Below are 18002 nucleotides of genomic sequence, written 5' to 3' on the forward strand. Positions count from 1 at the left end.
AAAATGAAAGCAATGTGTGGTTCGTTTGCAGGCATTCCCCGGAATAATTCGACATCGAACGGATGCAATCTACGCGGATATAATTCCGATTGTGTGCAGGAATCTTCGGCATCAGGATACGGGGACTTTTCTTCGAACCGGGGATTTGTCGGCCGGATGTACGTTGGGAAATTACACGGAGCTTCAAGAATGTCCCGATATTCCTTCTCTCGGCTGACATGTTCGACAAATTGCCGTGATACATTTGCCAATCATCGCGCTGATAAATAATGTCATATCGCACGCACAAATCTGGACAGAAAATGCTCGATCGACCAAAGGAAAATTGGACCGCCGGGAATTTCGGGAGAAATAAGAAAAAAAAAGATTTCGCTTTTAATTGTCACGTAAATATTAACGCAGGACGATAAAGATTAGATAGTGCTGGCTATTTCATACATATAGTGTAAAGAACCGACTGAAGAAGCGATTATTCCGGGTCACCCGATATACATATTAATTCTTATCGTTTTATCGATCATTATTCATTAAAGAAGAGCGTACTGAAATTTTTGGGTAATGTGATAAGAAGCAATTTAAGAACATTTTAGAGGATGTATCAACGCGATAAATATAATCAATCCGCAGAGAGGTACAAGGGAAAATTTGATTTTGAAAATTGAGTTGTCGGCACGCAATGCGCAACCGACTAATGGACGTTTGTATGCGACCGTAACAACGAGGGAAGGATCTTTTGATCTTCCATCTCCCCTTCCCTTTCCCACCACCTGCACATCGTATTTAAACTCTCCTATATATAACCGATACGCTTAATGAAAGTGTCGGCTTGATAAATGACCGCTACTGTACTTGTTCATAAAACTTTTATAAAATTTGGTACTTTTTATTTTCTTCAATTTTAAGCACATTGATAAAAAAATTTTGCGAAGGATAATTATATTATGAACAAGTGATCCAGACATTACGAGAGGGAGAGGTAAATAATCCGCGAATATATAACACCGAGATTTTCTATGAACTTTGTTATTCATATTTTTATCTTTATCATTCTCTCTTCTTTGATCTGTATTTTATTTTTTTGCTACAACATCCACAAGTAAAAAGAAAAAAATATTCTGTATTTTATGTAATTCAATATTTGATGAATTAAAAATCAGAAGAATATTTTTCTTTCTCCTTTTATTGCTTCGCATTCTCATAGTACATTGTAAAAAAATTGCTACATAAAACAACGAGTATTCGAGTCAATTCGTAGTGATATTAGTATGATGTTAATATGCGGAGTGAAAACGTGGCATAGTTGGGGAAACAAGATTATTCACTTTCTGGAGAGAATGTGACTACGAGAAGAAATTACATTTTTTATGACGTTAACTCGCGCCTCATGTCCGCGTGAAACAAAAAGACCTTGTACTTTATATACTTTATAGCCGCGCGGCAGGACTTCAGGATCTACGAGAGCTGTGGCTTTTATATCGGATTATCCAAACGACGTGTCCTGCACACAAATCACATTTGCGTAACCGTTGCTCATGAATGCCATTTAGATAAGCAAATAACAGGTACGTTGTTAATTAATAGGATAATTCTGCATCAAAGAAAGATATATTATTATACAAATTGCAAGATTAAGTGTATTTTTAAATTACGTGCGGAATTAAAGAGAAAACTGCCAATAATAAAGGAGATTCGCGGAGAAATGGAGCAATTAGCACATCAAACAGAATTTTAATTTTTATACTCCGATTTATCCGCAAAAATATCGTCACGAGATCCGCCTCAAGCTGAGCCATTGACGTTGAATAAAAAAAAAAATGCATCCTATATTATATACAAAAATTAAGTCACGTTTAAATCAATCTCTTTTTAAAAGAAATTTACATTTTATACAATATAAAAAAGTTGACAGGGCGTTCAGTATATAACTAAAGTATCGTATCAGTGCCATTCATCAGCCATTCAAAAGGTAGCCCCATTTCCGGACCACGTGACGCACATCGGTCACGTCGAGTGACCTTTGGCAGCGGCCCGATTCTGCGAATGTGGATTGGCTGGCGAGAGAGGATCGGATCGTAGGTGGTAGGCGACACGACGTAACACGTCGTCGAAACGTGGTCGTAAACGAGGGGAAAACGACGACGACGACGATGGGAAAAAGGGTAAAATCAATACTTTGGTGCTCGTGGAGACCGCGAACGGCGCTCGTCGCGACGACGAGGAGAAGGAGGTACGCGTGTGCGTGTGCAGCTGGAACGCGAGGATATTTGGTCCACGTCGGGCTGCCCCTTGTCATCCCGAGCCACTTGTCGACCGGTCAACCGGTGAGTTTTTTTATATCGAGGTCATAGCGTGAGAAAAAGAAATGGAACGACCATCCCCTCCGTCGGCGTTCCCCATCTTCCTTAAAAACATACCTGCATAATTGACGCAAAAATGTGCTCCAAGAATCTATCACGGAAGAAACTCGTCGCGTACAAGAGTTCTCAGCTCTCTCACAATTGTCAACGATATGCGATGATAATAATATAGTTAAATGACAATATGCATTTTTAAATTTTTTTATATAAAAAAAATTATTAATGACCTTTTACGTTATATTCTCTTTTCAGGTGTGCATCCACCATCATGCCGTATTGCATTTTCCTCCTCTCGCTTTTGATCGCTGTCGCTACAGAGGCGAACGTCTATTTGCCCTCGATCAAGGTAATTATCAGAACAGAGTCCTATATATAAAAAATGGATGAATTAAAATTAATCGAGAATTTATTTCCGTGAAACAAAACGCCTTCGAAATCGGAGAGTGATTGAAAAGTTTCTGCACTCAAAAAAATGTCTTGCTGATATAGGTAGATTTCTAGGTGTCACAACAAAAATTTATCGCTATTTTTTGTATCTGTTAGAATATTGTCTGTTACATATAGAATTTATAGCAGCAACATTCTAATAATATCTTCTAGAAAATTTAGGTCCCATTGCCAAATGTTAATCACTGCATTGGATAAATATGAGTTTCGATACTACAGCTAGAACGATCTTTGTGAGAAATATAACTGCCAATTATAACTGCAGCATCGAAAAATTGAGAGAAATTGTTTAAAAGAGCTAGATAGATTGGGCCCGTTATACAAATATGTTAGATGTGAGGATTATATATTCATTTGTTTCTTGCCGCTAATCTTTTCTGTGTACCACAGCCAAACGTAATAACAAGTATGATTGGCCTTAACATGGATAGGCGCCACAGAAAAACATTCTTTCTAAATTTCACAAACAGTTCAGATATAAATTCTGTCTCTGTCACTTAGATTGATTAAATGCGAAACATATGCGATATCACAGTATTTGCTAATCATTTATGTACCTCAGTTAATTTTGCGCACCCAGAAAATTTTTGCTGTAGTTGCAAAACCACTTTTTTGAGTGTGGGTTTCTACTTTTCCCCTTGAAAAATCATATATATCATTATTGTATCTCAATTAAGAACAAGGAGATACACAAATCTACATCTTAATTCTGAAAAGATTCTTGATAGTCTCTAATTATTATTTTTTCTACAAATTAAAATGAATAAAAATCTGTAAATGAGAGACAATTGCACGATCTCCAAGCCAATCAATCATCGGTTTCGAAGGAAAGTAAATTTCTCTTTCTTTAATTCATCCGCGCGGAGCATCCAAAGAATATGTGACTTAATTATTCGAATGTACCCAGGAGGAAAATTTGTTGACCGACGCCTTTCTTCGAGAGCTGATCAATCAGATGGGAAATGATCTCGCCAACGCAGCCGACACATACCTGGAATATCCCGAGAAAGTCAAGGAACTACCCATAGAGTTGCCGGCCGATTACGACGGCATGGATACGCTAAATCCGAATCCGAGTATACGGGATCAAGAGTATCTGCGACATAGCACGCTGTGGAGTCATCAACGTATTAATAACAATAATAATAAAGGCAACGACAGACACAGGATTCAATCGACCGGTCTAAAAGGGATCAAGGACGAGAAGACGGAAAATCCTTTACCCGCTTATTGCACCCCTCCGAATCCCTGTCCGGTCGGATACACTAGTGAGTGAAATAAAATTTATTTTTGATAACAATTAGACGAGATCGGAATGATAAATGCCGTTAGAATTTTCCGATCGTAAAGATTATATTCTATATACACGTATCTTAGATTTACATTAAATATTCCCTCCTCTCTTTCCGCCTTTTTATTTTTAATAGACCTAAATATTTAAAAAATTTTCGGAAATATCTCTGCTCTCTTAAAAAAAATATATCTTTTCTTTTCTATTAGAAAACGATAAAACAAAAAATATATATGGTTTAAAACTTACAGCCGAGAACAATTGTCTCATCAATTTCGAAAACACTGCGGCTTTTAGCCGCGATTATCAGAGCGCACAGGACTGCATGTGCGACACGGAACACATGTTAGAATGCTCTAGCGATACCGAAAATAGCAATGGTCTGTCAAACGTGCAAATTTCGAATTCCGATATCGATCAAATCGTCGAACAATTCCAGGTAACCGAGGCACACTGCCGTGTATGTTAATTTTAGCGAACGATCTAATCAATCGGAAAAATTAAATATTATCTTCACGTAGGAAAGAGAAATATGAACATTAAAATTATGTTAACGTTTCTTTCAGGAAGAGAACCCATTCTTTCAAGGGGAGAAACTACCGATAGCTGCGAAAAAAGGTATACATGTGATCGATTAATTAGAAACTGTAAACACACGATCGCTCGAGAGGAAAATGGAAACATATACCATAAACTTCATTATTAAAGTTTCGGATGTATACCGAAAAAAATTGAAAATTTTTAATTTTCACTTTTAATCTTGACATAAACGATCAGATGCATAATAGTTGTAAACGATTCACTTAAAAAAAGATAATAAACAAAATACACGCATTTACGCAGCGTTAAAGCGTCAAACATTGTGAAGTATTGTACGTTTTCCAAAAGTCTGATGATATGCACGAACGAAATTCTTAAATGGACCATGGCTCTTTATCAGCGGGTATTAAATTATATGTATATATATATATATATATACATACACATCTTCTTCTTATAGAGCTGTTAATATGTATAGAAATTTTGTCAGATATATATAATTATATTAATGTGTATACATTTTAACGTTATAAAGTCTATAGTTCATACAATCATTCAGTTTTATGAAATAGCGACAATTTTTCGGCACATATTGATATTCTTTCAATCTTCAATCAAGAATACATAAAGGTATTTTGTAAGGTTTGCAGGATTTGGAAATACTTGGCAATATTTATAAAATATTTCCTGTATTCGATAGCGATTGAATGCTCCATTAAACTTTACATATCCAAATATTTACATCTAAATTATACCTGAAGGAATTTTACTATTATGTAAATGTTAACATGTACACATAAAATAATCCTGGTATAGTAAAAACTGTATAAACTGTCTATATATGGATTTATGTTTGTCAATTATATATTATTTTGATATAATATATCGATATATATAATGATGTTTATTTTCTTTATTGTGTAAAGTCTCTAAAATATACATATATTTTAACAATAAACAAAAGCGTGTGTGTTCTCTTAATTTTTCCTAATCATGAGCAGTAAAATATATGCAAGAAAATATATACAATTGTATAGCCAAAATTAATAATTTCAAATATTTTCTAACATAATTTTATGTCTAAATTAAAAATTGCGTGTATTATATATTAGAATCGCAGAATATATAAAACACATCAATTACACATACTCATCTTATATCATTATACAAAAAATGTATAAACGTACAAAATATAAATTCTTTTCTTTCATCTGACAGAGATTTTCAAATATATTAGGTACCTAATACATATCTCTTTATCATACAATTAACTTTTATATATTTACATCATATTATTTTGTTTATGACAGCATTTTTGTTCTGTGTACGAACAGATTACATCTTTCTGAATTGCATTAATACTGGATATATAAAATTCAATGCACCTTTTAGTTCGGATCTATTTTTTGCTCCTGTAAAATATCACACTAATTTATATAAAATTTCTTACCTCTTTTACAAAATATCTCATTTTTGTAGTGTCTTTTTTTCTCTATAAAATATTACGTGATAAAATATTCAGACGTACCTGTTAATACAACTTTACCATTCACGAATATCAGTAATACTACTCTAGGATATAACACTCTGTATATCAGGCCAGGATATAATTCTGGCTCGTAACTACAGAACTGAGCATGCTCTCGATACAAACCCTCCAGTTTAATTGGAAATTTTACGTCACATGTTGCAACAATGTTTTGTACTTTGAAAGAGGAAAACTTTACCTACAGAAATATAAAAAAGTATAGTGTGATAATTAAAAACTCAAGATTATTTCTACATAAGAAAAAATTATTGTGAATATGGCTTACAGGGAATCCAAGCTTTTGAATTATTCTGGCAAACTTTCTTGCTGCCAAAAGTGAATCGTCTTCACTTCTCGCGCCGGTGCATACCAATTTTCCTGAGCTGAAGATTAATGCTGTCGCTCTAGGATTCCGTATTCTCATTATCAGTCCGGTAAACCTCGCTGGATTATATTCAGAATTCCTCGTTCTTACGTTAATATAAGTGAGTTTCAATTCTGTCTGCAAGTTAACTGTGGAGACTACGTTTCTGCAAAAATAATGCAAAGATCAACTTTAAGGATATTACACATAATACATAGCGAGATGAGTGTCACGATATGTATGCTATGTAAACATATGATTCAAGACTCACTGTAGGCAAGGCTCCCAAACGTCCTTTGCGCTGTTGGCCGGTGTCATTGGGCTCATCGCCGATTGCGGATTGATATTTTGCGATGTGCTTGGTCTTGGTACATTGGTCTACAAGTGAAATTTATGTTATTTTAGAAATTTCGCATATGTGGTCAGATGTATTTTATAACTTACCGATAACGGCGGAGCCATGGATCCATCTTCGCACACATTTTTCGCTGGATTATTGAGCAATCTTTTTAATTCGTTGTCCTCGTGCGCGACTTGTGTCATTTTTCACGAGACCGACGTTAAACAAGCACTCTAATATACTCACACGTGCTTGAATCGAGACGAAAAATAATCACTTGACCTAACCTCGCACACGCTGGAGACCAATCCCAGTACTAGTAACTGATAATGCATTACACAACGCGTACGCGGTTCACGTTCACGCTTGTGTGCGTTATCCCCTTTATTACTGCCGAGCCAGTAAGCCGGGATCTGTTTCTGGCAATTGGCAAAATAGCACTGTGAACTGTGAACTGTGAGCGTGAATTTGCGCTAATTTCTTCATATTCTAATTTGTTTTACTAACTTTCGAGAAATCGTATTAAAAGTAAGTACAAGTAGTTTTCTAGCAATATTACAAAAAATATACGCTTTGACATATTGTATTTAACAATATAAGCAACGATAAAAGTGGTTTGTGAGTCACTTTTGAAATTTTAAAATCTTAAGACTCAAGAAAATTTCCTTCTATTATAGATGACAAGATAAATGTTTTTTTTTTTTCATCAAAATAATTTAAAACTGTCTTTGATTATTTAATATATTGGCTGGTAAAATATAAATATTATTTATATAAACATATGTACAATTGTTTGTGCTTAAATTATTTGGACAAACCGAGAAAGAACTACATGTTATTCCCATGTTATATAGCAGTTATATTCTGTGTTTGCTGGGAAGTATTAATGTCCTATAAATGTCCCATTGGATAACCCATGGATGTCTGTAGGATATCTACCCTGTCTATTATATTGGATGTCCTTTGGATTTCCAGAGGATATATACATGTGCAATTAATTGTTAACATTAATTTCGTTTAATATTAATAATTGAATTTGATGCGCACATTTTGATGGGTACATGAGAAAAACAAACATTACATGTATATCCTGGATGCCCTTTGGACGTCCTAAGGACATCCTTGTGCTGTCTGGGTATATATATCAAATAATGATAAAAATTATCTTGTTTAATATGTTGTCTTATATTCTTGATAAACTACTGATGAATATGCATATGTAACATTTTTTTTTAGATGTGCGACAATACTGTTAGTGTTGCTTTGCGTATCCGACCATTATTGAAAAATGAAATTTAAAAAAAATGTCAAATATGCTTAGATGTTACACTTGGAGAATCACAAATTCTTATACGTAATACCGATAAGGCATTCACGTTTAATTATGTCTTTCCTTCTAACGTTGGACAAGAGGAGTTTTATAATAGTGCGATTAAAGGATTGATAAATGATATTTTTCAAGGTAAATATTGCTATATATTCTTTACAATTTAAAGATATTTTTATTATATTGAAAATAGATAATTTCTTTATCAGGCTATCTTACAGGAATAATATCGCTTTAGTATATTTTTTGATATTTGTATTTACATTTATCATCATTATTGAAACGAAATATTCATATGATTTTACATTTTATCAATTTTTATACGCACTTTTTGTACTATCGCGGACACTGCGAGAAACGGATACTCTGTCTTCTTCACTTATTCGTGCGGTCGATGATATTTCTCTCGAGGATTTACTCAATACAGTGTCCTCTCTACAAATCAAATATCTAACTATGTTATATCTCGTGATACTTAGAGGGAAAGAATGCGCGAGATATACTTACGAGAATTGCAAATGTAACGCCGATAAAATGCTTGGGGTCTCCGGTAGTCGCACAGGTTTCAAATCGTATACTTTCAAATGAGCGTAAACGGGAATCTACGAATAATATATATTTTGTTAATAAATGCCAGGTTGATAATATTTAGTTATATAATCCTTACAGATATACCGTTGCATCTTACGTGTAATAGAGACGTGTCCAAAGTTGTGGATGGTAAATAAGTCGTTGGCAAATTAGGAAGTTGATAACGATAACCAAGTATTGGGGATTGCAATTCTTTACCGTAGTTTACATCGAATTGGTCGAGCTTTTTCTTCGATTCCGAATGATTTATAAAAGGAATATCTCGAATTTGTTGTTTCACTTCTTCGCTGTTATAAATGTTCATATCTGCGATAGAAATATCTGTAAGATATATTCATAAAATAATACATTTTAATGATGACACTTTCTTTAAAGACGAAGTCGCATACTGAAAAAATATAGCTTACTATTTTATAAACATATTAAATATCTTTTTGAATTGTTAACAGCTGTTTTTTGCAACCTGAACATGCGTGGCAACGTGTGTCACTTTTGATGTTTGATCGATATGATACTTGTGTTTCCATAACGTGCATTACATTTGAAATAAATGCTTTGTATCGCGTAAAATTATATTCATAAGTAAAACAATAAAATGATTGACAATAAAATTATTTATTCAGTCGAAATAAAATTGGGAATGAAGACAACTCTTTCTACTTTCTTTTTATATTGAATTCATATCTGTATTTGACTTCGGCGAACAGCTGCTCACATTTATTACAATAAATAAACGCAATGACGTCTCTGTTCTGCATTTTGATGAGGCAGATATGAGATAATCAAAGATTGTTGTCTTAGTTACATGACATATGAGTTTAATGAAAAAGAATGTTAAAACATACATTAATATTGTAATGATTAAATATAATAATGATAATAATTAAAGAGATATATATGAAATATATCTCTATTATTATTGCGGAATTGATTGTTAATTTGAATCAAATACAAAAAAAAATTTTAAGTAATATATATTGGGCTGAACAAATTATCAATAATAATGTGAGCTGAAATAATGAATTAAATAGATGATTGTTAAGGAACGAATTATTCTCACTACAAAAAAATATAAATTTAATCAATCTTTATATATATATATATATTTTTTTTTTTTATTATCTTTTGACCGGATCTACAATAGGTATAGTAAGCCTTTAGCCTTTAGAATTATATCGATCGAAAATTTTAAGTCGTAAGTTTTAAGAGCTAAGATCTGGTCAACTCGTTTAAAGCTTAGAGATTAGAGATTCAGGCAGCGCGGAAAACATTTCTGGTCGGAATCTACGTCATATTTTAAGGCTTAGAGCAGAAGGCTAAAAGCTTGCTACACCTATTGTAGACTCAATAAAAACTTAATAAAAATACAAATATGTGATTTCTGTTTTGTATATAAGTTTTAGGATTTACAAAAAAGAATTTTATGATTAGTCATTGTGTTGAATTAACGATTGAGTAACCATTAAAAAGTTTTTTTTGATTGAATCAAGTTTTATTATGCGCGCTCACATATTCTAATTCTTATTAAAGAATTAAATTATACTATATTTCTTCTCAATAAAAATTTTTATAGCGAGAGGCATTTTATACATTTATCAAAGAAATATCAGTCTGTTAGATTTAATCATAATGTATATTTGTTAACATTTGAAATACATAAGTTTCTTTGATTTTCAGGATGCAACTGCCGCATTGCGTGCACTTCGACATCGCAATAGCATAGTCTTTCGGTGCGTGAACTTAAATGATAAATCGCATAGGTTTATGCTAGTTTATGCCTCATATCGTGTCAAGATGTGTCTGCCTATGATGATAGAATGAAGTTGCGTAAACTAAAGACGTTGGCGTAGGCATCTGGTTCACCAGCAGCGCAAGGAACAACCCAAGAAGTAATACCGATTTGTTTGCCGTTAGCGATCAAAGGACCGCCACTGTCACCCTAAAAAATGCAGAGAAACATTTCCATTAATTTTTTATATAATTTTGTCTCGTAATCATTTTCAGCAATCATAATGTAACAACTAATTGATTAATCATCTACCAGAATATAGGAGATTATTTCCATATTCAATGATGGATTTTACTGGATATTCACCTGGCAAGCACCAATTCCACGACGGTTGAGAGCGCACAAGTGGCTGTTATTCAAAGGCATACCATGTCTCTGCTGGCATTGAGTCAGCGAGATCACGGACTGGTTCATCTTCAGAAGAGTTCGCGCGAGTGGACCATTTGCGCTTGTCTTACCCCATCCGGACAAGGTACACAGCGTACCGGCAGCTGGCTGGGAGTCGGCCAAAGCGATGGGAGATTGATATTGATTGTATTGAATTGGCGCTTGAAGCTGAAACGATAAAAACAGATAAATGAATAATTGAAACAAAAGCAACAAAATGAGGAAAGAATTATTGTACCAAAATATATTCTGTAATATATCGACTTACAGTGATCACAGCGACGTCATTTGCCCAAGCATATCTTGCACCGTCCATGTAATTTGGATGTATTCGAATGCTTCGCACGGCGTGGAATTGTCCTCTAGAGGAATCGATGGTTCCAGTAACAATTCTTAAACTGTTAGCATTTATTATGGAACTCACGCAATGGGCAGCGGTCAATATCTTGGTAGGAGCAATGATGGAGCCGCCGCACATATGTTGGCCATTCAAATTTAAGGAGCATTGCCATGGGAATTCACCTAATGCGGCAGGTGTGCCACCGACAATTGCCTCAGGTTCGTCAGCGAACGACTCTGTAAATCGAAGTATATGACAATTATATATAGCTCTCATAAATACATATATGATTTCAGAGCATTCGATGAAAGTAGTAAGATATGAACAAAATGTTTATCGAAAGCAATAATAACGAAAATAATATTTCATTGAACTATACGATTCGGTTTTACTTACGTTGTGCGAGAACGCCGACGAACAAGAAAATCGCTAACGGCAACATGCTTAACAATTAGTACGAGCCGGGTCGAAAATAAAACGGGGAATGAAGACAACAATTTCTATTCCCTTTTTATATTGGATTTATATTTGTCTATGACCTCGGCGAACAGCTGGTCACATTTTTGACGGTAAATAAACGCATGATGATGTATTGTGCACTTTAATGAGACAGATATGAGAAAATCAAGGAATACAGACTTAATTATATAACATATAAGTTAAATGAGAAAAAATGATAAAATACGATAACAGTGTGATAATTAAAACGTACAATAATGATGATTAAATATTAATAATGGTGATGATTAACAAAATGTATATAAAATATGTCTCTTTATTATTATTGAAAAACTAATTGTTTATTTAAACATAAAAAATATCAAAAAAATTAACATATTTAGTTCAGCAAAGATTAATGAGGAACAATAATGCAAGCTGGAATTTAACTAAATAGAAATAGATGAATATCTGGAGGAACAAATTATTTTTTTAAATGAGTACACAGATCTAATCATTCTTTATTTCTTCTTCGTTACATCTTCTTAATAAGAACCCAATCGCGTAATTTCTATTTTCTATGTAAATTTTAAAATTTATATAAATGTATCAGTTTATGATCAGTAACTATATGTTGTACTGATAACAGTAGGAAAAATTTTTCATTCGTATTCAAGAAACATTGATATTAGAATTGTTATGGCCAGTTGATTATCCATGATACACACTTTTTTAGACTTATCAGCAAGTTTTCTTGTAAATTCATAAATATTTGTAAAAAAAAAATTATTATTTTAACAGGTGAACGTCATTTCAAGATATTTAAGAATTACAGATGTTTGTTTATATTCAATATTGTGGTTGATATATAACTTGTTGGGAAATCAAAAAGTTGATAACAATAACCAATAATCAATATTGGAGATTGCAATATTTTACTACACCCGTCAATTTGTTAAGCTTTCTTCGATTTCGAATAATTTATAAAAGGAATATCACGAATTGTTATTTTGCTTTACGTTAAAAATGTTCATATATTATCCTAATATTTGTTATTACATAAAGGCATTGAACCGCAGAAAAGAAAAAAACAAGCTCAGAATAAATTTGGAGTAAATTTCAAATATTAATATATTATTATTAATCTCTTTTTTTCTGTAAAATCGATACACAGTTCAACAAGGACAAAAATATCTCCCTTTTTCAAAAGAGAAGATTGGGTGAGTTTGTAAATATAATACTTTTTTGAACGTGGAGGCAATTATCTGAAATAAAAGATTGAATAATTTTTATTACATTATCTAAAAAGAGCAATTTGATATAAAAAAGAGAAATAAACTAATTTTATTAATTTTTTTATATAAGGATTTATATTTTATAAGAGACTTGTATATTTATGCTACAGTGTGTATTTTAGTGTATTTTACTACATTATACTTATAATATTAATATTATATGTGATTAAGTCTTTTTATAAGACATTTTTATTAAAAAAAAAAAGACATGTTATTTTAGTTGGTTTTTATCAAAACGTATGGCTTCTAAATTGATTGAATAAAGTTTTAATGTTGACGTTTCTTGATATGTTTTATTTACTAAATTCAAAGTAGCAGCTGTGTGAATGTAAATAATGATCTTGAAAGAATCTAATGTAAGAAATATCTAAGTAAAAAGAGAATTGATGCATACGTTTATGATGTCGTTTAAAAAAGAGATTAAAATTTTAAATATTATATCATAATATTATTTATTTAAATATTATATTATAATATTTGGAAATGTATTGTATTTATAATATAAATTAATATAAATTTTAATGCATAGGTGTGCGTACATTTAAAAATTAACAACGATTTAATGGCTTCAAAGTTACATTTATATTAAATTTTGAAATCACATTTGATTGAATAAATTAATATATCTATATATTATTATATGTGAATATATTAAATATTAATATAATAATATATTTATTATATCATGATATTATATTAATTAATCATAATACAATAATGATAACCCAAATTGAATAAATTTAATAAATATTAAAATTAAACTATTTCATGATTATTATATTGTTAACAATGTATTTTTGAGTTTATATCTTAGAATTTATATATGTCACATTTTAATTAAGCATCTTTAATTGTAGCAGCAATGATCTTATTGCCTATTTTTTTAAATTATAACATTACTATGTACACGAAAGAAAGAAAATAACAATAATAATAAAGTTAGAGTTTTTGGTATTATAATGCTCTTGGATATTTTATTTGCGTTCCGTCTTATCTAATAATATTCTTTTTGCCTTATCAATTTTTGAAGATTAAATTTTCACAATTCAAACTTTTAGGTTTTAAATATCAGAAGTGCTTGCAATTGCAGTTTTTTAATTTTAATTTTAATACTATCTTTTATTTTATTATATCTCTTTAATATTTCAGTATTATTTCAGATTTTAAACGTTTGTAGTTCGCTAATTGCCGACATTGATAATCTTTCTTCGCTGGAAACGTATTCTGAAATATTAGGAAAGTAACAGGAATATATGATTGAGTTGGAGGTAGCACAAACTAGCAAAGTTACCAACCACAACTTATCGACCGTTGAAAAGTAATAGGAGAATATATCAGGAAAGAGGTGGCACGAAAACTAATAAGTTATCGACGGTTGGAAACTATTAGAAGAATATATGAAGAAAGAAGTGGCATAATTATTATTTGCAGGTATATAGTGTGTTATAGTATCGACGGTCGGTGAAATTATTCCGTCGGTAATTTTATATTTCAGATAGCGTTACCTCCTATCTCATCATATTCGCCTAATACTTTCCTAATAAATTTCGGAATATATTTGCGGCTCGAGAATCACCAACGTCGTGTGAATTATCAATCAACTTCGGTAATCCGCAAACTATAAACATTGAAATTCTAAAATAATAGCAATATATCCGACAAATATAATCAGATAAGAGATAATACAATTAATACTAATTAAAAATTCAAGAACTGCATACACACAATTATAAGTATTCTTAAAATCTTAAGTCTAAAAGTACACAGAGAAAAAGATTTCTTTAAATTTAATATATCTATTTATTTGACTTATATTTGTTTCGTTACAAAAACATAATTTTATACGAAACATAATTTTATTGAATAAAAATTTAATAGTTTTGTTGCATCAAATCATATATTGTTTGACGGAATAATAACTCTATTATTTGGAATAGTATAATGTATAAACTGTGTTAAAATGACATAAGGTGTGAGAATGGCAGTTGCGCCGATTACACGATATATAAAAGTTATGAGTATCAGTGAAATGAAAGTTCAAAATGCCGAAGACGCATTACAATATATGACCCAGGGAGAGGCTATATATTGCAATACGTCTTCCTATGGGCCTCTCCCTGGGCCATATATTGTAACATTGCACCTTTGGCATTTTAAATTTAAATTTCGCTGATATCTATAACTTTTATATCTTCTCCTTTTTCTCTGATATTTACTAGGGATTCGTTTCTCGACTTATTGGATAATAAATTATAAAGATTTTCCTGGTACAATTCCATGAAAGTGATAGATACTTTAAAATTGCGGTCTTTCTCTGATTTAATTTTTTTTGAAATATCATGTATTAGTCTTTGCGTTACGTCCTTCTGTTTCGAGCCATCGTAATTAAGGCCCATAGAGTAAGATTTGCCACTTTCTATTTGACCATAGGCTAATATGGTTACATTATAGCCTGATAAAGAAATTATTTATTTTTAATATAATAAAAACGAATATCTTCAAATTATAAAGAATATATAGAAATATTTACCTTGAAAAATATCATTTATCAATCGTTTAATCGCACTATTGTAAAACTCCTCTTGTCCAATGTTAGAAGGACAGACATAATTAAACGTGAATGCCTATCGGTATTACGTATAAGAATTTGTGATTCTCCATGTAACATCTAAGCATATTTGACATTTTTTTTTTTAATTTCATTTATCAATAATGGTCGGATACGCAAAGCAACACTAACAGTATTGTCGCACATCTAAAAGAAAATGTTACATGCATATTCATCAGTAGTTTATCAAGAATATAAGACAATATATTAAACAAGATAATTTTTATCATTATCATATGAATATTTCGTTTCAATAATGATGATAAATGTAGATTCAAATATCAAAAAATATATTGAAACGATATTATTCCTGTAAGATCATTTTTTCATCTTCGATTCTTCTTCCTTCTACGAATGTTTGTTTTTATTAGTTCATATCTATCATCGTTCTTTTTCATCTTTCTATCATCTTTTTCGTCAAATAATTTTGATTATTTATTCTAAACCACAATATTATCCTTGTTACGACATAATCACATCACGATAATTTAGCCAAGCAGATTTTCAAACTTTGCGTTTCAGTTTTTAAAAAATGCGAACTTTTGTCTCTTTATATCCATTGGTTGCTTGGCTGAGAACCGAAAACATGGTGGCCATGGAAGGATGTGAAAAGACAGCTGTTTGCTACGTTAGGTTATATTCAATGGAGTGATTTCTTTTTGTTAAGCACAAATATCGGTTCATCGCTATCGGCTCAGACGAGGAGACGAGTGTCGATAGTAACAACATGCGACAATGAAGAGATTCAACGAATTTCTCGCGACTTGTGTCGTATTGCAATACTTTTGCCATGTATGCACTACACATTTGCTCATAAACGTCAAAAATCAGGTACGATAATATACATAACCGCGTATCTCTATCAATAATAAACAATAACACTGCTTTATGTATGTACACAAAATTTTGATAAAAAGATATCCCTTTTTCCGATATATAATTGATTATAGAAGTGTTTTTTTTTCAAATTAATTTCTAATACTCTTCGACATAAGTGTGGGATATTTTTCCTACAACAAATTGGTCTAGACTTTAAAGGGGTAATACTATTATTAATATTAAATGAACGATACTTTATTTACAGGGTGGTGATATTCTTCTGGAAACAATCTCGTCTAATGTTACAGAAGATTTGATTACTCTAGAATTCCAACGTTCCGATGGCACGCTAGTCACACAACTCATTGATTTCAAAAATGTAAGTATTTCCGAAACATAAACTGAATTTCCTGATAAATTATTTTTAGAAACTATATATTCTTTATTGATCACATAAATCGTAGGAAGTTCAAGTTATAAAAGCTTTGGTACTTGGTGAAGAGGAACGCGGACAAAATCAATATCAAGTCATGTGTTTTGTGAATCATTTTTATAAAGTAGATTTTATATCTTCTGACGCAATGTCCAAACTGCGTCAGAAAAATCCAGGCACTGTACGTGTAGCGGAAGAAGACAGAGGTCATGTCAATTATACAATGGACTTGTTTCTGGATGTATCTCAATCTAAAGAGATCTCGAAGCATGTTGCTACACTTTGCACAGAAGCAGCTGGATCAACTTATACTAGGAACGATGATATAAAACAGTGGATACAAAGACCAGGTAATTATCTGCCAACTTAGTACTGTTAGTTTTATATTTGTATATTATAAGCTATATAATAATTAACTGTAAAGCTATCATATAATTTTTATGATATTGCAAAGGTTCTTCGGAAGAGTTACTCATGGCAGCTGTATATAACTTTACAACTATGCCACAATCGGGCACAAATGATACGAGATCACTATTGGTCTCCAAATGCGCTGACACATCAAATCTCTGGGCACCTTGCACATGCTCTTTGGAGTTATGTATTGGTTGGTATCCATGTGGTTTAAAATTCTGCAAAGGAAAGTCTGATGGCAAGAAAATAGCCAGCACGTACCGATGTGGTATAAAAACCTGTAAGAAATGTTTTATATTCTCATATTATTCTAAAATGAAACAGAATTGTCTATGGGACGAATGACGTATAAGGACACTGTAGATTGAAATTTTTAATATGAATTGAAAATATTAATGCATGCAGCATAATAGAAAAGAAACTGGAAAAGAGAATGAGAGAATTATGTTAGGAACAAATAAAACACGAAAAAGTTCAAGAGAATGATATTATAGGTAGTTAGAATATCAAACAATTTGGAGAAGAACAAACTAAGACTTCTAATACTCCATTATTATATATATAATGTGAATTTATGTATATATTAATAATTTTTTATATTTTTTTCTCTGACAGAAATACAAACTAACTTTAGTTTCTAAAAATTTCCTTTGTGTGCAGAACATAATTTGAATATAAAAAATTATTGTTATAT

General features: G+C 31.6%; 4 protein-coding genes and 1 long non-coding RNA gene across 7 annotated transcripts; 3 read left to right on the top strand and 2 right to left on the bottom strand.

Moving 5' to 3' along the window:
* Positions 1 to 2167: 2167 nt before the first annotated feature.
* LOC115238412 lies at positions 2168 to 4921 on the top strand. 2 transcript variants are annotated; one of them, XM_029812197.1, is made up of 5 exons: positions 2168 to 2321; positions 2610 to 2703; positions 3712 to 4072; positions 4347 to 4534; positions 4662 to 4921. In XM_029812197.1, exons 2-5 carry the CDS (start codon positions 2626 to 2628, stop codon positions 4731 to 4733), a joined length of 699 nt encoding a protein of 232 aa, XP_029668057.1. In that variant the 5' UTR covers positions 2168 to 2321; positions 2610 to 2625; the 3' UTR covers positions 4734 to 4921. The 2 variants fall into 2 exon arrangements, with proteins under 2 accessions (XP_029668057.1, XP_029668058.1); XM_029812198.1 differs by lacking the exon at positions 2168 to 2321 and adding an exon at positions 2384 to 2528.
* A 612-nt stretch (positions 4922 to 5533) lies between these two features.
* LOC115238411 (TATA-box-binding protein-like) lies at positions 5534 to 7365 on the bottom strand. Its single transcript, XM_029812196.1, has 5 exons — positions 6972 to 7365; positions 6799 to 6905; positions 6450 to 6693; positions 6164 to 6362; positions 5534 to 6047 (listed from the first exon to the last, which is right to left on the bottom strand). Exons 1-5 carry the CDS (start codon positions 7068 to 7070, stop codon positions 5971 to 5973), a joined length of 726 nt encoding a protein of 241 aa, XP_029668056.1. The 5' UTR covers positions 7071 to 7365; the 3' UTR covers positions 5534 to 5970.
* Positions 7266 to 10953, top strand: LOC115238413. Its single transcript, XR_003884500.1, has 4 exons — positions 7266 to 7395; positions 8104 to 8329; positions 10463 to 10674; positions 10830 to 10953. It is a non-coding gene; the product is annotated as an uncharacterized LOC115238413 (long non-coding RNA).
* On the bottom strand, positions 10400 to 11761 carry LOC115238410 (chymotrypsin-1-like). Its single transcript, XM_029812194.1, has 4 exons — positions 11698 to 11761; positions 11230 to 11537; positions 10881 to 11129; positions 10400 to 10724 (listed from the first exon to the last, which is right to left on the bottom strand). Exons 1-4 carry the CDS (start codon positions 11741 to 11743, stop codon positions 10590 to 10592), a joined length of 738 nt encoding a protein of 245 aa, XP_029668054.1. The 5' UTR covers positions 11744 to 11761; the 3' UTR covers positions 10400 to 10589.
* Positions 11762 to 16195: 4434 nt separating this feature from the next.
* LOC115238362 (out at first protein) lies at positions 16196 to 17731 on the top strand. Of its 2 annotated transcripts, none has more exons than XM_029812104.1 (4): positions 16196 to 16473; positions 16727 to 16840; positions 17061 to 17244; positions 17349 to 17731. In XM_029812104.1, exons 1-4 carry the CDS (start codon positions 16378 to 16380, stop codon positions 17651 to 17653), a joined length of 699 nt encoding a protein of 232 aa, XP_029667964.1. In that variant the 5' UTR covers positions 16196 to 16377; the 3' UTR covers positions 17654 to 17731. The 2 variants fall into 2 exon arrangements, with proteins under 2 accessions (XP_029667964.1, XP_029667963.1); XM_029812103.1 differs by having other exon boundaries at positions 16198 to 16473; positions 16926 to 17244.
* Positions 17732 to 18002: the final 271 nt, after the last annotated feature.

This window comes from Formica exsecta, unplaced genomic scaffold (assembly GCF_003651465.1).
Source record: "Formica exsecta isolate Colony F162 unplaced genomic scaffold, ASM365146v1 scaffold333, whole genome shotgun sequence".
Taxonomy (NCBI): Eukaryota; Metazoa; Arthropoda; class Insecta; order Hymenoptera; family Formicidae; genus Formica; species Formica exsecta.

Bases quoted from the DNA above. Each gene is read 5' to 3' on its own strand.
- LOC115238412 (XM_029812197.1), top strand. From the start codon at position 2,626: ATGCCGTATTGCATTTTCCTCCTCTCGCTTTTGATCGCTGTCGCTACA. The intron at 2,704-3,711 runs GTAATTATCAGA...GAATGTACCCAG, and splicing joins TCTATTTGCCCTCGATCAAG to GAGGAAAATTTGTTGACCGA. The intron at 4,073-4,346 runs GTGAGTGAAATA...TAAAACTTACAG, and splicing joins CTGTCCGGTCGGATACACTA to CCGAGAACAATTGTCTCATC.
- LOC115238362 (XM_029812103.1), top strand. From the start codon at position 16,378: ATGAAGAGATTCAACGAATTTCTCGCGACTTGTGTCGTATTGCAATAC. The intron at 16,474-16,726 runs GTACGATAATAT...CTTTATTTACAG, and splicing joins TCATAAACGTCAAAAATCAG to GGTGGTGATATTCTTCTGGA. The intron at 16,841-16,925 runs GTAAGTATTTCC...CATAAATCGTAG, and splicing joins AACTCATTGATTTCAAAAAT to GAAGTTCAAGTTATAAAAGC.
- LOC115238410 (XM_029812194.1), bottom strand. From the start codon at position 11,743: ATGTTGCCGTTAGCGATTTTCTTGTTCGTCGGCGTTCTCGCACAAC. The intron at 11,538-11,697 runs GTAAGTAAAACC...TTCGATTTACAG, and splicing joins CGTCGGCGTTCTCGCACAAC to AGTCGTTCGCTGACGAACCT. The intron at 10,725-10,880 runs GTGAATATCCAG...TGCATTTTTTAG, and splicing joins GTGGAATTGGTGCTTGCCAG to GGTGACAGTGGCGGTCCTTT.
- LOC115238411 (XM_029812196.1), bottom strand. From the start codon at position 7,070: ATGACACAAGTCGCGCACGAGGACAACGAATTAAAAAGATTGCTCAAT. The intron at 6,906-6,971 runs GTAAGTTATAAA...TTTCACTTGTAG, and splicing joins CCATGGCTCCGCCGTTATCG to ACCAATGTACCAAGACCAAG. The intron at 6,694-6,798 runs GTGAGTCTTGAA...TTATTTTTGCAG, and splicing joins GTTTGGGAGCCTTGCCTACA to AAACGTAGTCTCCACAGTTA.